The sequence below is a fragment of the Hemitrygon akajei genome, chromosome 26 (assembly GCF_048418815.1).
Source record: "Hemitrygon akajei chromosome 26, sHemAka1.3, whole genome shotgun sequence".
NCBI classification, from domain to species: domain Eukaryota; kingdom Metazoa; phylum Chordata; class Chondrichthyes; order Myliobatiformes; family Dasyatidae; genus Hemitrygon; species Hemitrygon akajei.
Window position 1 is genome coordinate 14,632,340 of NC_133149.1, and position 16,887 is coordinate 14,649,226.

General features: G+C 41.5%; 1 protein-coding gene across 5 annotated transcripts in view; it reads left to right on the forward strand.

The window, feature by feature from the left end:
- prdm10 (PR domain containing 10) overlaps window positions 1–16,887 on the forward strand; it is a 146,750-nt gene that overhangs the window by 70,996 nt on the left and 58,867 nt on the right. For all 5 annotated transcript variants that reach the window (XM_073029612.1, XM_073029616.1, XM_073029617.1 and 2 more), the window contains 2 exons: window positions 4,603–4,711; window positions 16,194–16,373. In XM_073029612.1, coding sequence (XP_072885713.1) covers window positions 4,603–4,711; window positions 16,194–16,373 — 289 coding nt within the window. The remainder of the gene's footprint in view (window positions 1–4,602; window positions 4,712–16,193; window positions 16,374–16,887) is intronic.

Sequence of the window (16,887 nt, forward strand, 5' to 3'; positions counted from 1 at the left end):
AAAAGAGAGAATATCTGGCGTGCATGAGGTCTGTGATTATCCTGGCTGCTTTACTGAGGCAGTGAGAAATATAAACAAGAGTCCCTGGAGGGGAGGCTGGTTTCTGTGATGTGCTGAGCTGTGACCACAACTCTCTGCAGTTTCTTGTCTTGTTCCAATCTACTGAATTCAGAATTCCTCCATTTCATGACTAACTTGAGAACCAATCTTATCCCTTTCCACAGCTATCTTGAAACTTAAAAAAAAAATTATGGTTCTATTTCCAAAGTGTTCCCAGCAATATTTACACCACCTGCTCAGTTTCATATTCTAATCTTTAGTTGGATTTTCTACACGTTGCCTCAAATAAAACTCTCTTGAACAATTCTTCCACATTGTAAGACCCTTGCTCTAAGACAATCCCAATCAATATGGGGGAAAATTAGAATCCCCCAGTACTAAAACCCTATCACTTATACACCTTTCTGCAATTTGCTTCCAAATTCCTAATTTCTACTCATGGCCTCATTGGAAGATGTTCTAGGAAGATTCCTAGAACATTCCTAGAAGATTCCTAGAACATCTTCACCAAGTATTGTAGTGATTAGCCTTATTTGATAGCGCAACTCCCCTTCTGCCACACCTGAAAATTCTACTTTTCATAACATTAAGTTGGCAGTCCTGTCATTCACTCAGCCACCTTTCTGTGAATGCAGTAATATCATAATTTTGTGTAGTAATTCACACTCTTGAATTGCCTGTCTTCCCTGTTGGGCTCTTTGTATCAATGTAAGTGTTGTTAAGCCTACGAGTCCTCTCATGTTTCTTATCATTGTTTCTGTCAGCTCTACCCAATGGACAGTCATTTTATCCTCTACATCAGATGCTCCACTGCTTGCACTGCTGTTATGCACCCTACTTCCAAATTAGTTTAAACCTTTTTTTCGAAAGCACCCCCCCCCCCCACCCCCAGCAAGGATATTAGTCCCCTTCTAATTTTGGAGCAACCTGTCAATCTTGGTCAAGTCCTGTCTGTCCCAGAACTGATACCGACCTCCTCCCCCCACCCTCAGCCTGCTCTTCAGCTACACGGTCATCTGTACCTCCTATTGTTACCCTGGCTAGCATGTAGTTCAGGGAGTAGATGTGAGAATACAACCATGCAGGTAAGATTTATAATCTTCTGCCCAAATTTGCTTTGCAGGACCTTGCCCCTCTTTCTACCTACAATGTTGATGTCAATGTGTACTATGACCTCTGGCTATTCCCTCTCCCCTTTTACCATGTTTTGTAACTGCTCTAAAGCATCCCTGATCCTGGCAACAGGCCATACTTAAGTCTTGCTTACAGCTATAGACATGGTTGTCTATTCCCCTTAGTTACAAATGCCTTTGCCCCCCCCCCCCCACCACCACTACTGTTCACCTAGATATCTTCCTCCCCTGCTGTGTACCAGAGCCAACCATGCTGTTACAAACTTCGCTGCTGCTCCCCTTTGAGAGACCATTTCCTCTAAACAGTATCCATATCAGATCATCTGGTTGAGAGGAAAATGGTAACAGGGACTCCTGCATAATCCACAACAGAAATGGGTTCTTCTTGTTTCTCCGAACAAAGCCTCTCTAAATATAATCAGACAAATAATTGTTGTTCCTGAAAACGACATTTGAGAGGTTTGAGACAGTCTGGGAAGAAACGTTATTAATATTCTCTTTTGTTTATCCTCGCCAGTCTGTCTCACTCAGTAAATTTTGTATACACACTAGTACCTTCATTGGCTTTGGCTTTATTAAAAGATATTATGTTCCACTTTATCAAGCAGTTTCTGAACTTCAACATGCATATCAACTACTTCACAATTGTAGAAAGAATACAAATGCAATGGGGAAAAATGTACCATCAATAGTGGTGGCTCAGTCTGATGGTTTGAGATGTGTCTATTTTAATGTGAGGATTATTATGAATAAAGCGGATGAGCTAAGAGCATGGATCAGCACTTGGAGCTATGATGTTGTGGCCTTTACAGAGACTTGGATGGTGCAGGGGCAGGAATGGCTACTTCAAGTGCCAGGCTTTAGATGTTTCAGAAAGGATAGGGAGGGAGGCAAAAGAGGTGGGGGTGTGGCACTGTTGATCAGAGATAGTGTCACGGCTGCAGAAAAGGAGGAAGTCATGGAGGGGTTGTCTGCAGAGTCTCTGTGGGTGGATGTTAGGAATAGGAAGGGGTCAATATCTCTACTGGGTGTTTTTTATACACCACCCAATAGTAACATGGACATCGAGGAGCAGATAGGGAGAACAGATTCTGGAAAGGAGTAATAATAACAGGGTTGTTGTGGTGGGAGATTTTAATTTCCCAGATATTGTTTGGCATCTCCCTAGAGCGAGGTGTTTAGATGAGTGGAGTTTGTTAGGTGTGTTCAGGAAGGTTTCTTGACACAATATGTAGATAAGCCTACAAGAGGAGAGGCTGTACTTGATCTGGTATTGGGAAATGAACCTGGTCAGGTGTCAGATCTCACAGTGGGAGAGCATTTTGGAGATAGTGATCACAATTCTATCTCCTTTATTGAAGAGGGATAGGAACAGACAAGTTAGGGCAAAGTTTCATTGGGGTAAGGGGAACTATGAAGCAATCAGGCAGGAACTTGGAAGCATAAATTGGAAACAGATGTCCTCGGAAACGTACCGAAGAAATGTGGCAAATGTTCAGGGGATATTTGTGTGGGGTTCTGAGTAGGTACGTTCCAATGAGACAGGGAAAGGATGGTAAGGTACAAGATCTGTGGTGCACAAAGGCTGTTGTAAATCTAGTCAAGAAGAAAAGAGGAGCTTACGAAAGGTTCAAAAAGCTAGGTAATGATATGAATCTAGAAGATTATAAAGCTAATAGGAAGGAACTAAAGAATGAAATTAGGAGAGCCAAAAGGGGCCATGAGAAGGCCTTGAAGGACAGGATTAAGGAAAACCCCAAGGCATTCTACAAGTATGTGAAGAGCAAGAGGATAAGACGTGAAAGAATAGGACCAATCAAGTGTGACAATGGAAAAGTGTGCATGGAACCAGAGGAAGTAGCAGAGGTACTTAATGAATTCTTTGCTTCAGTATTCACTACGGAAAAGGATCTTGGCGATTGTAGGGATGACTTGCAGTGGACTGAAAAGCTTGAGAATGCAGATAATAAAGAGGATGTGCTGGAGCTTTTGGAAAGCATCAAGTTGGATAAGTCACTGGGACCAGATGGGATGTACCCCAGGCTACTGTGGAAAGTGAGGGTGGAGATTGCTGAGCCTCTGGCAATGATCATTTGATAAGGTACCCCATGCAAGGCTTATTGAGAAAGTAAGGTGGCATGGGATCCAAGGGGATATTGCTTTTTGGATCCAGAACTGGCGTGCCCACAGAAGGCAAAGAGTGGTTGTAGACGGGTCATATTCTGCACGGAGGCCGGTGAACAGTGGTGTGCCTTAGGGATCTGTTCTGGGACCCCTACTCTTTGTGATTTTTATAAATGACCTGGATGAGGAAGTGGAGGGATGGGTTAGTAAATTTGCTGATGACACAAAGGCTGGAGGTGTTGTGGATAGTGTGGAGGGCTATCAGATGTTACAGCGGGACATTGATAGGATGCAAAACTGGGCTGAGAAGTGGCAGATGGAGTTCAACCCAGATAAGTGTGTTTAATTTTGGTAGGTCAAATCTGATATTAATGGTAAGACTCTTGGCAGTGTGGAGGATCAGAGGGATCTTGGGGTCTGAGTCCATAGGACTCTCAAAGCTGACTCTGTGACTCTGGTTAAGAAGTTTAACCAGAGGTTGACTCTGTGGTTAAGAAGGCATACGGTGCTTTGGCCGTCATCAATCGGGGGATTGAGTTTAAGAGCCTAGAGGTAATGTTGCAGCTATATAGGACCCTGGTCAGACCCCACTTGGAGTACTGTGCTCAATTCTGGTCACCTCACTATAGGAAGGACATGGAAACCATAGAAAGGGTGCAGAGGAGATTTATAAGGATGTTGCCTGGATTGGGGAGCATGCCTTATGAGAATAGTTTGAGTGAACTCGGCCTTTTCTCCTTGGAGCGATGGAGGATGAGAGGTGACTTGATAGAGGTATACAAGATAATTGATTGTGTGGATAATCAGAGGCTTTTCCCCAGGGCTGAAATGGCTAGCACGAGAGGGCATAGTTTTTAGGTGCTTGGAAGTAGGTACAGAGGGGATGTCAGGGGTAAGTTTTTTACGCAGAGAGTGGTGAGTGGGTGGAATGGGCTGCCGGCGGTGGTGGTGAAGGAGGAAACGATAGGATCTTTTAAGAGACTCCTGGATGGCTACATGAAGCTTAGAAAAATAAAGGGCTATGGGTAAAACCTAGGTAGTTCTAATGTCGGGACATGTTCGGCACAGCTTTATGGGCCGAAGGGCCTGCATTGTGAAGTATGTCTTCTATGTTTCCAATATTTGCTGTTGAGAGGCTCTCAGTATAGCAGAAGTTTTGAGAATTTGGGTCTTTTCCCCAGAGCTTTGGCTTTGACATTTTCTTCCCAATATTCATACTTAGGTCATGGTCCTTTTCACACAGCGATACTGTTCCTGGTGATGTTGATCAATTGTCTCTTGACAGGTCAAAGAGCAGAAGTCGTGGCCGAGGCAGAAGGCGCTTCGGCTCAGGGAGGCGACCTGGGCGCCCGCCGAAGTTTCACAGACAAGATTCAACTGTAGATCAGAGTGAGGTGAGACTGGTTATTCAGAAAGGTATTCTTGTTAAGTCTTCTGAAATAACAAATCTGCATTCAATTACACTACTCTCTCACCTATCTTAATAACACTTTTAATTCAATTACCCATGATAATTCCCTTTGCTACCTCTTCATCCTGCTAAAAGTTACCATGATCCTTTCATGGTCCATGAGATGCCCATCTTTACCTTCTCTGCTGGGTTGCAGTGAAGGAAGGGATTTGAATTTTTCTCAACAAAGAGAGAGTGAGGTCTAGAAAATTATAGAATTCAATGATGAGTTTGTCGATGTTGTGATTTCCTCAATACTGAAGGGAATATGAAAAGTTTACTGATGTATGATTTGTGTCAAAATAAGATTCTGTTTGGTTTTTGATTGCGAAAGTGCATGACTGTTGTGACTGTAATTGAAGTCACTGGAGAGACATTAAAGCTGGTGCTATAGAAGTTTTTATTCATCACAACAGTTGGCATCATTTCTGGAGACACTAAGTGGAGCCTCTCAATCCCAAAAGTACTTCGCATTCTTATACCCTTAAGATCAAAAGGTGATTCAATACAGTTTCAATAGTTACAATGGCATTTTTTTACTTCAATACATTGCATTGACAAATAGTTCTGTGAATTGCAAATCTACAGTGGGAGATGCCTCTGAGTGTTCAAATACCTTTGCTAGGACAGACTAATTTGCAAAGATTTTCCAGAAATTTCTGAGAGCCGAAGATTAGTGTTTCTGAGAGCTGAATCTCTGAGTACACAAATCTCCCAGCTATTGATAGATCAGCTATTTGATGTGCTAAGTGACAATATCAGTCTTGTCTGCAATATAGAGAACAGGTGTATAATGGTGCAAATTAACATAACCCTATGGTCTTAATGTTTGGCTGATATATATGTGAACATCTTATGGTCACCATTTTGTAAACCATACCTCTACCAGCTAGTCCCCTGCTGTGGGCCAACCTGTACTTTACAGACAGTATTGTTCATTTGCAAAGGTGTCCCTTTAACTTCAAACTGATTACTGCTTGCAATTTACATTAAGAACTGAAGGCTGATTCATTCTTAAATTTCCATCTGATATATTCACATAATTCCATAACTCCTCAATAATCCCTAACAGATCAGACTCTTCCCTGTATTGTATTACATCTGCCACTTCTCCTAATCTGTCCAAGTCCTTCGGCAGACTCTCTCAGCTTCTTCAATGCTGCCTGCCGCTTCATATCTTTGTATCATCTGTAGATTTGGCCAAAAAGACATTGACTCCGTCATCCAAATCATGAGTATTCAAATGAGAGGACATGATTTGAGAGTTAGGGGGCAAAAGTTTAAGGGAAACACGAGGGGGTATTTCTTTACTTAGAGAGTGATAGCTGTGTGGAATGAGCTTCCTGTAGAAGTAGTAGAGGCCAGTTCAGTTGTGTCATTTAAGGTAAAATTGGATAGGTATATGGACAGGAAAGGAGTGGAGGGTTATGGGCTGAGTGCGGGTAGGTAGGACTAGGTGAGATTAAGAGTTCGGCACGGACTAGGAGGGCCGGAATGGCCTGTTTCCGTGCTGTGATTGTTATATGGTTATATGGTTATATAATACAAACAGAAGCAGTCCCAACACCAACCTCTGTGCAACACCAATAGTCACCAGCAGCCCACCAAAAAAGGTCCCCTTTATTCAAGTTCAAGTTTAATTGTCATTCAACCATACTTGAATACCCATGAATACAGCCAAATGAAACATCGTTCCTCCGGGGCCAGGGTGCAAAACACAGTACCACCAGTCTCACGCAGCACAAGACGCATAGAGCACATATAAGATAGCAAGTAAGCATACAGTCACACAAAAAATATTTATACATGTAGCCCAAGACCCCAAGAAACATGTACTGTAAATTGATGGTGCATGGATGTTATCAGCAAGTTCTCAGAAGACTGCAGATGAATGTACACGTATACACAGTCCAGCTTGTCATTCCACCAATTGAACACTGGATGGCAGCACTAATGGGACGGGACAGCCTCCAACCCAGCAGAGACGCCATGCCACTCCACCTCTGGCGTCTCCTCTCCTCGACTTGTGCAACAGGCAAACCGCGGCCTTAGGCCTAGTCATCACTGCGCCTGAGACCACGCAGCTCCCCCACCAATAATCAAGGGAAACAGACTTGCAGTATTTTACATTACCATTGTCTAACAGGGTCTTGCAATTGCAATAGATTTGTTCAAGATAATACTCACTGTTTGGCTGCACATCTCCTTCGCACACTGACTCGGATGCCTATCTGTAGCAGGCAGTAACATGGTCCGCACCAAATCCAGCTCCTCCGCCGACAAGCAGCTTGCTGATGGGGTAGACTTGCAGTACTTGAAGTTCTTAATGTTCAGCATTGTCTTGCAGTCACAAAAAAGATGTTTAAGAAATACTGAGGCCCTCAAGAGGTCGCTGTGTCTGAACAAGCCGCCAGCTTACCAGAAGCCACTCTTTGCCTCCTGTCAGTCAGCCAGTCTTCTATCCCTGCTTTACATTTCCTGAAATACCATGGGCTCTTATCTTGTTTAGCAGACTCGTGTGCAGCACCTTGTTAAAGACCTTCTGAAAATCTAAGTAAACAACATCCACTGACTCTCCTGTGTGTATCCTGCTTGCTATTTCCTCAAAGAATTCCAAAAGATTTATCAAGCTAGATTTCCCCTTCAAGAAACGATGCTGACTTTGGCCAACTTTATCATGTACTTCCAAGAACCTTGAAACCTCATCTGTAATAATGGACTCCAACATCTTCCCATCCACTGAAGTCAGACTAACTGGCCTATAATCCCTTTCTTCTGCCTCCCTTCCTTGAAGAGTGGAGTGACATTTGCAATTTTCCAGTCCTCGGGAACCATTCTAGAATCTAGTAATTGTAGAAAGATCACTACTGATGCTTCTACAATTGCTTCAATTACCTTTATCAGAACCCTGGGGTGCAGTCCATCTGGTCCAGGTGACTTATCTACCTTTAGACCTTTCAGTTTCCCAAGCACCTTCTTTGTAATAATGCCTACACCCACTTCTGCCCCCTGACGCTCTCAAATTTCTGGAATTCCGTTCATGTCTTCCACAGTCAAGACTGACACAAGATAGTTTTTAAGTTCTTCCACCATTTTTATGTCCCCCGTTGCTACCTCTCCAACATCAATATCCAGTGGTCTGATATCTTGTTTCTGTATTACTCTTCATATATCTGGGAAAAAAATTGATATCCTTTTTTATATTATTGGCTAACTTGCCTTCATGTTTCATTTTTTCTCTTCTTGCTTTTTTTAGTTGCCTTTTGTTGATTTTTAAAAGCTTCCCAATCCTCTTGCTTCCCACAAATTTTTGTGATGTATGCCTTCTCTCTTGCTTTTATGATGTTTTTGACTTGCCTTGTTAGCCATGGTTGTCTCATCCTCCCATTTAGAATACTTCTACTTCTTTGGGATGTACGTGTCCATCCTGCAGTTTCCGAATTGCTCCTAGAAACTCTGGCCATTGTTGTTCTGCCGTTATCCCTGCTGGTGTCCTCTTCCAATCAACTTTGGCCAGCTTTTCTCCCATGGCTCTGTAATTTTCTTTAATACTGGTACATCTGACTTTATCTTCTCCCTCTGAAGATGCAGGGTAAATTCTATCATTATGATCACTGCCTCCCAAGGATTCCTTTAACTTAAGCTCGCTAATCAAATCTGGTTCATTACATGACATCGAATCCAGAATTGCCTTGACCCGAGTGGGCTCAACCACAAGCTGCTCTTAAAAAGTCATCTTGTAGGCATTCTACAAATTCCATCTCTTAAGATCCATCACAAGCCTGATTTTCCCAACCTACCTGCATATTGAAATCCCCATGACTTATTACATGCCTTTTCTGTCTCCTATCGTAATTTGTATCCCATGTCTTGGCAACTGTTTGAAAACCTTGAACTCCCATTAGGGTCTTTTTAACCTTGTAGTTTTTTAACTATGCCCACAAGGATTCTACATGTTTAGGCCCTATGTCACCCTTTCTAGGGATCTGATTTCATTTTTAGCAACAGAGCCACCCTACTCACTCTGCCCACCTGCCTGTCCTGATACCATGAACGTCCTTGGATTTTAAACTCCCAACTTTGATTTTCTTTCAGCCAGGACTCATTGATGCCCACAACACCACCTGTCAGTCTGTAATTGTGCCATAAGATCATCTACCTTATTCCATAAACTGCATGTAGTCAAATATAACACCTTCAGCCCTGTACTCATCACCCTTTGCAATTTTATCTTAATGTTACCAGAAGTTAAATTCTTATCCCTTTCCAAACTTTTTTGTCTTTCTATTTATTCTGGAGACTCTCGTAACCTCTCCTGCATTATCTCCCTACTCTTTAGTTTAAAGGCCCTATCCACAGTCCTAGTTATTTGATTCGCCAGGACCCTGGTCCCAGCATGGTTCGGGTGGAGCCTGTCCCAGTGGAACAGTTCCCTCCTTCCCCAGGAATGGTGTCAATATTCCACAAATTCAAATCCACTTTACCCACACCAATCTTTGAGCCATGCTTTTACCTCTCTGATCCGATTAACCCTTTGTAATGTGCACATAGCTGAGGTAACAAACCAAAGATTATTATCTTTTTGGTTCTGCATTTTAATTTAGCCCCTGCTGCTCAATTTCCCATCACAGAACCCTTTTCCTTGTTCTTCCTACATCGTTGGTACCCATGTGGACCATGACAATTGGTTCATCCCCTTCCTTATCCAGATTGCTCTGTCATTCAGATGAGGTGTCCTGAACCTGGGCACCAGGCAGACAAGAGCCTTCAGGACTCCTGATCCTTGTGACAGAGAGTTTTCCCCTGACTATCCTGTCCACAATCATAACTACATTTTTCTTCCCTCCCCTTCCCCCTTTTTAAATGGCTTCCTGAACCACGCTGCCAGAGTTTGGTTACTCATCCTTCCTGTCATCCTCACAGGAAGCAACAATCTCAGATCTGTTGGGCAAGCTCAAGGACTGAGTCTCCTTCAGCACTACCTCTGGGATCCCTCTACTTGCCTCACTTGTTGTGTTTCTGATCCCCTTTCACCTTAAACCTCTGCTCTCTGGTTTCTGACTCCCCTACCCAGGAAAACAGACCAACATCTACAAACATTTTAATCACACTACCTAAATTCTCACCCAATTCATTAGTGTATATGATGAACAATTAAGAACTCAGCACCAACCCCATCAAATTTGTGAGGCTTGATCCCCCAAACACAAACCATGCTGACTCACCCTAATCACTCCTTGCCTTTCTGAATGCAAATAAATCCAGTTCCTCAGAATCCCTTCCAGTAACTTTCCCACAACCGGGCAGTTCTTGTATCTTAGCCATGACTAACAAAGTACAAAAATCTCTGCTGAGGCTTGCCACTCCCATCCCTTGCTTCCCAAAATAACTTAAGATATATTTGTTCAGGCCTAGAGTTTATCCATCCTTATTTACTTTAGCACCACCAACACAATTGTTTATATGAACGATTTGAATGTAAATCTGCAAGGCGTGGTTCGGACCTTTGCGGATGATTCTAAACAGGTGATGTTATAGACAGTGTAGGAGGTTATGAAAGGTTACAGGGGGATCTTGACCTGCTGGGTAGATGGGCTTGAGGATTAGTAAATGGCTTTTAAAACAGTCAAATGTAGTTTTGAATTTTGGGAGATCAAACCAGGGTACAGTGAATGAAATAGCCTTGGGTAGTGTGGTGTAGAGGAGATTTACCAGAAGGCTGCCTGGACTAGAGGGCATGTCTTCTGAGGATAGTTTGAGTGAGCTAGGGCTTTTCTCTTTGGAGTGATGGAGAATGAAAGGTGACTTGATGTGGTACACAAGATGATGAGAGGCCTTTATTGAGTGGATAGCCAAAGACTTTTTCCCAGGGGGAAAAATAGCTAATACAAAGGGTCATAATTTTAAGGTCACTGGAGAAAAGTATGGAGGGATGTCAGATGTAGATTTTTTTTAAACAACAGTTGTGGGTTAGTGATAGAGGCAGATACATTAGGCACATTTAAGAAACTGTAAGATAGGCACATGGATGAAAGAAAAATGGAAGCCTTTGTCAGAGGAAAGGGTTGGATTGATCTTGGAGTAGGAGAAAAGGTTGGTATAGCATTGTGGGCCAAAAGGCCTATACTGTGCTATAATGTATTTTGCTGTAATTCTATTTTAAATCTTCCCTGGACACACTTGACAGTCTGCCATGTCTAATCGCTTTGCATTGTGGCATTCTCAGTAAATTTCAGGGAAGGTAAAATCACCTAATATTACAACCCTGTTGTTCCTACACTTGTTTGCAATTGTGCTACACATTTGCTCCTCTAATTCACACTGACTGTTTGGTGGCTATAGTATAATCTCATCAGTGATTCCCTTTTTTAAATTTTCCGAGTTCTACCCAAATGGCCCCGCTGGAAGTTTCCCTGGGATATCCTCTTCAAGTACTGCTGCAATGTTATTTCTAATAATACAAGCCCCCCCCCCTTCTTTCTTACCTCCATCTCTGTCACAGCAGAAGCATTTGTATATTGAAATATTAGAACATAGAACAGTTTGTTCATTATGCACCATGTGGTATATGATGTGAGTTTTTTCATGACCATGATTGTTCTTGGCAAATTTTTCTACAAAAGTGATTTGCCATTGTTTTCTTCTGGGCAGTGACTTTATCAGACGAGTGACCCCAGCCATTATGAAAACTCTTCAGAGATTGTCTGCCTGGTGTCAGTGGTCGCGTAACCAGGACTTGTGACATGCACCAGCTGCTCATACGACCATCCACCACCTGCTCCCGTGGCTTCACATGACCCTGATGGGGCGAGGGGGGCTAAGCAGGTGTTACACCTTGTCCAGGGGTGACCTGCAGGCTAGCGGAGGGAAGGAGTGCCTTACGCTTCCTTTGGTAGAGGTCTATCTCCGCCCCACCACTCTGGAACAGTACAGCACTGGTAAACAGAAGAGATTCTGCAGATGCTGGAAATCTAGAGTAACACACACGATACTGGAAAAACTCAGCAGGTCAGGCAGCATCTGCGGAGAGGAATAAACAGTCGGCGTTTTGGGCTGAGACCCATCATCGCTACCGGCACCAGAACAGGCTCTTCGGCCCAGGTTGTGCCAGACTAATTCAACTTAAATAGCTATCTAATCTAATCCCTTCTGCCTACCCAGTCAATATCCCCATGTTCTGTGCACATTTATGTGCCTATCTAAAAGTCCCTTTTAAACATCTCTATCATATTTGCCTCCATCACCACCCCTGACAGCACATTCCAGGTATCCATTACTTTCAGGTCATTTGTATCTATCACAAAAGGCCCAGGACAGAACACCACTTAGTCACTGACTTCCAGTCAGAATAAATCCCATCAACCACTACCCTCTGCCTTCTATGGCAAGCCAGTTCTGAATCTAAACAGCCAAGTCACCATGAATCCCTTTGATCTTAATCCTACGTGAGGCTGCTTAACAAGATAAAATCCCATGGTGTTATAGGAAAGAAATTGGCGGAGATAGAGAAATGGCTGATGGGCAGGAGACAGTGAGTGGGAATAAAAGGGGCCTTTTCTGGTTGGCTGCTAGTGACTAGAAGTGTTCTTTAGAGGTCAGTTTGGGACCGCTACTTTTCATATTGTTTGTCAGTGATTTAGATAGTGGAATTGATAGCTTTGTGGCGAAGATAAGTGGAGAGGTAGGTAGGGCTAAGGAAGTAATGTGATTGCAGCAGGACTTAAACAAATTGGAAGAATAGGCAAAAAAGCGGCAGGTGGAATATGTATGATAATGAATTGTGGTATAAGGAACAATAGTGCAGACTATTATCGAAATGAGGAGAAGGTTCAAACATCAGAGGTGCAGAGGGACTTGGGAGCCCTTGTACAAGACTCCCAGAAGGTTAATTTACAAGTTGAGTCAGTGGTAAAGAAGACAAATGTAATGCTGGCATTTATTTCAAGGGGAATAGAATATAAAAGCAAAGAGATAATGCTCAGTCTTTATAAGACACTAGTCAGGCTGCACTTGAAGCATTATCAACAGTTTTGGGCCCCATATCTCAGAAAGGATGTGTTGTCATTGGAGAGAGTCCAGAGTGCTCTGCCACAGACTGCAGTGGAGGCCAAGTCTGTGGGTATATTTAAAGCAGAAGTTGATCATTTCTGGATCAGTCAGGGCTTCCAAGGATATGGCGAGAAGGCAGGTGTATGGGGTTGAGTGGGATCCAGGATGAGCCATGATGGAATGGTGGATCAGACTCGATGGGATGAATGACCTAATTCTGCTCCTTTGTCTTATGGTCTTATGCAATGAGCTGCTAATCTTCTCCATGTGTCAACAATGTTTCCGTAATAGCTGTAATATCACAATGCTATGTGCCGATCCCTGTTCTGAATCCACCTGCCTTACCCATCAAGCTTCAGGTATTAAGTTAAAGGACTATCCTTTTTTTTAAAATCAACAACCCATAGTTCTAGATCTTCCAGCAAGAGGGAATATTTTTCCCACATCCACTTTGTCAAGACTCCTCAATTAAGTCATCTGCAACTCTTCAAACCTGAGCTGTCCAATCTTGCCACACTTCAGGAACATGCCGATCGCAGCACCTCCTCTGAGCTGTTTCTACTACATTAATTTTCCTTAAAGACCCATTTCTGCCTACTCTGTGTTTTCTGACATTGTGCAGCTGTCTCAACCCTCTGGTGATATAGGTTAGATCCTGACTACTTAAAATTAGGGTCTAGGAAATAAAAAGGGGAAACTGATTATTCTGAGAATTGGCACAGACTAGGTTGACAAAATGGTTGCATCCTATGTCAGAGTAATAGCTCTTATGGCATCTTATTAAATGGATTGAAAAAACTGATAGTCACCAGTTCACCTTCAAATAGTTCAATAATTTGGAAAAATGTGATTTTTTCCTTTTACAAAACTGTGTAGATTTGCCTTATCTTTGTAAGTGCCTGATGTAATTACTTTACTAATAGCATTGTACATTTGCTCTGTGAATGAAGTTAAACTTGCTGACTTCAGTTCTATGCTTTTTATATTTTTTGAATAAGAGAATTAAATATCCTATTTTAAATTACTGGAACTTTTCCTGAATTCATGCAATTCTGGAAGAACTTAATTAATACAATACTTATCTCATTGGCCACTTTAAGGTCCCTGGGAGGAAGTCCATTTGGACCCAAAGTCTTGTCAGCCCATAGCTCCAACAAATTGCTCAGTACCACTGTCCTGGTGATTGTAATTTTCCTGAGTTCCTCCCTAACCTCCAATTAGCTCAAGGCATGAATGATCCAGTAACAAGCAAGCATGTTTCTCAATCAATTCTTGTTTGATTTGCTTAATACAGCTGTGAGTCATTTTCAGCTTTGTCTTCATTCAAGTAATCTTGGTGTATCCTGTTTAGACAACCTCATCTAATCCCTTGCTGAGGGCATCAATTTAATTATCTAAATAAATCTTATCTGTTTGAAGGTACCTATAACAGGGTCTCCCTGTCTTTTATATACATCCTACTTTAATGACGTGTTTATTTATTCCTTCAGAGAAACTGGTGTTAATACAAGAACTTTGCTTTTAATGTTCTACTAAAATAAATTCAACGAAGTTTTATAATGAAACACTGCCGTCTCACCAACCATGTGTCCTTCTTTCCGTTACATTATTTCCTCCTTGACAAAAATACTTTTGCCATATTATTAATATTTTTGTGTAATTAATACCTCAACCTTTATAACTTTACTCCTAATTGATCAATGATCTACCTTTCAACATATTGATTTGTAATGAAAACTCTGTATATTCTCCACTTGAGGATATGATATCCTTGTGCAACGTAGCTATTTATAGGTTACATGCTTGCTTTCATAATTTCTCCATTAAGTACTTTTAATACATTAAAAACAATGATGCATTGTGGAAATGGGCATAAATGTTTTTATCAGTGCTCGTTTCTAAATGTTTCCATCCAGTCAGCAATCATCATATTGTTATCTCTCATTAACTTCAACTGTCCCTGTCTAAAGTCCATCTATTCCCATCTTTGATTTGTCTTTATAATATCTATGTTTAATTTTGTCTGAATGCTTTAGAAATCTATGCCTCTACAATGTGCCTGAACCACATTAATCATTTCATAGTATGCTGTTATTAAACAACTGTTCATGTCAGAGTTCTGCTCTTTAGCACTGTAGCTCCACCTGGTTGTTGTCCACTTGAAGCCAATCATATTTGCACACTCAGAATCGTATTCTTGTATCCTGTCACTTGCATCATCAACGGAAGCCAACTTTCTACTTCAAAGGAATGTGAAAAGTCTCTCTGTCATCTTTCTATGTATCAGGAGTGGTCAGCTTATCAAAATAGTTCTCTTAAAATATTTATAGACAAGAGCACAAACTGTTTCACTATTCTTAACCACACTTCCCCTGATTTAATCATCTTGTATTGAACCAAGATCTGTCAGCGAATTATTGACAGGTAATTTAAACTTGGTTACTTGTAAGGTAGTTATAGATTCGGAAATCTCATTTGATGGAGCAATTTTCCTGTTTATAACTGAAGATATTTGATATAAACAAGAATTTCTTGTTCAGGTCCTCTAGGAAACCTTTACTGTCTAATGCTATATTTCCTTAATACTTTTAAAACATTAATCACATAAAAAAAAGTCACATAGTCTAATCACATAGTCTCCCAAGGTCCAAGTTGTTGTACATTTTCTTATTGTTGCTTTGCACCAGATTCTGCAGAAGCTGGAAATCCAGAGCAACACACAAAATGCTTGAGGATCTCAGCAGGTCAGGCAGCATCTATGGAAATGAAGAGACAAGACCCAAACGTTGACTGTCTGTTCAGTTGCATAGGTGCTGCCTGGCCTGCTGAGTTCCTCCAGCATTTTAAGTGTGTTTCTATTGTTCCTTTGTCCATTTCATCAAGCTCTGTGTAATTCCATTAAGTAATGCAAAGCTAGGTCTTTTTACGAAAACAATACAAAGACCAAAAATGGGAAATATATTCACAACTACCATACAAACACATGTTATATCTGTAATACATACTGCATAATGTAACAGCTAATGTGGTAGAGTACCTACCATAGAAATTGTTTGTAAGTTTGTATGCTGATGATTTGAGAAAAGCAGTGAAGATCAGTTATGTGGGATGTGTCAGGCCTGAAGTTATGGTAGCTATCATTGCAACTCACCTAATAATGAGATAAAATTTCCTGTCAATCCTTTTTCCTGCACAACATTTTTGTAGTGTTTTTGGAAGAATTAGACGTATTTGATATTAATGATGAAAGTGCAATTGCTAATGAAGCAAGTATTTCATCTTGGATCAAAATCGCAAAACACAATGAAAAATGTGTCAATCCAATTTGCCTAATGTCTTTGTGTTGGTTTATTTCCAATTTTATTCACCACAATCAGGCACTACAGCTTGCTGTGAAGCGGCGCCTTGAAGACACAGATGAACCTGTGGCTAATGGAATGGATCAAGAGGAAGACTCGTCAAATAGCTTAGAGCAGCCAGAAAATGATTCGAGTATTGCTAATAACAAAACAACCACTGGCCCTGGGGAGGAAGTGCGGCGCAACAAACGCATACGGGTAATCACCAACATCATTTGCAGATTCTTACTTTTAAAATTAAGATACTCTGTTGTCAATGAATCTAGAATTAAACAGGATTGAAATTAAGGACCTGGTTTGCATATGTGATAGTTGGATAGGAAGCCATTGCCATTGGCAATAAGAATTTGGATCAGAACTGAAATTATTTAAAAATAGTACGCTGGAAGTGCCAGTAAGAGATTTAAAATGAGGAAAGTGTGAAACCCCCGGTTTCCTTGGCTGTGTAAGCCTAGGGAAAGCAACCTCCAGCTCCGCCAATCTCGAGATTGAGGTGCTCTCCCACCCCAAACCCCTGTTTGTGTGGATGCTGTGTAATTCGCTACCCTGTTACAAATTAGTGCCACGAAATAACAGACAGTACACCACATACGATTAAAAGAGTATATTTATGAATTTTAATTTGACCAAAGGTTACTAAAGAAAAGAACAAAACAAGAAAAGGGCCCATTTTAATGAAACAGTCTAACGTACACAAGTTGGAGCTTACAGG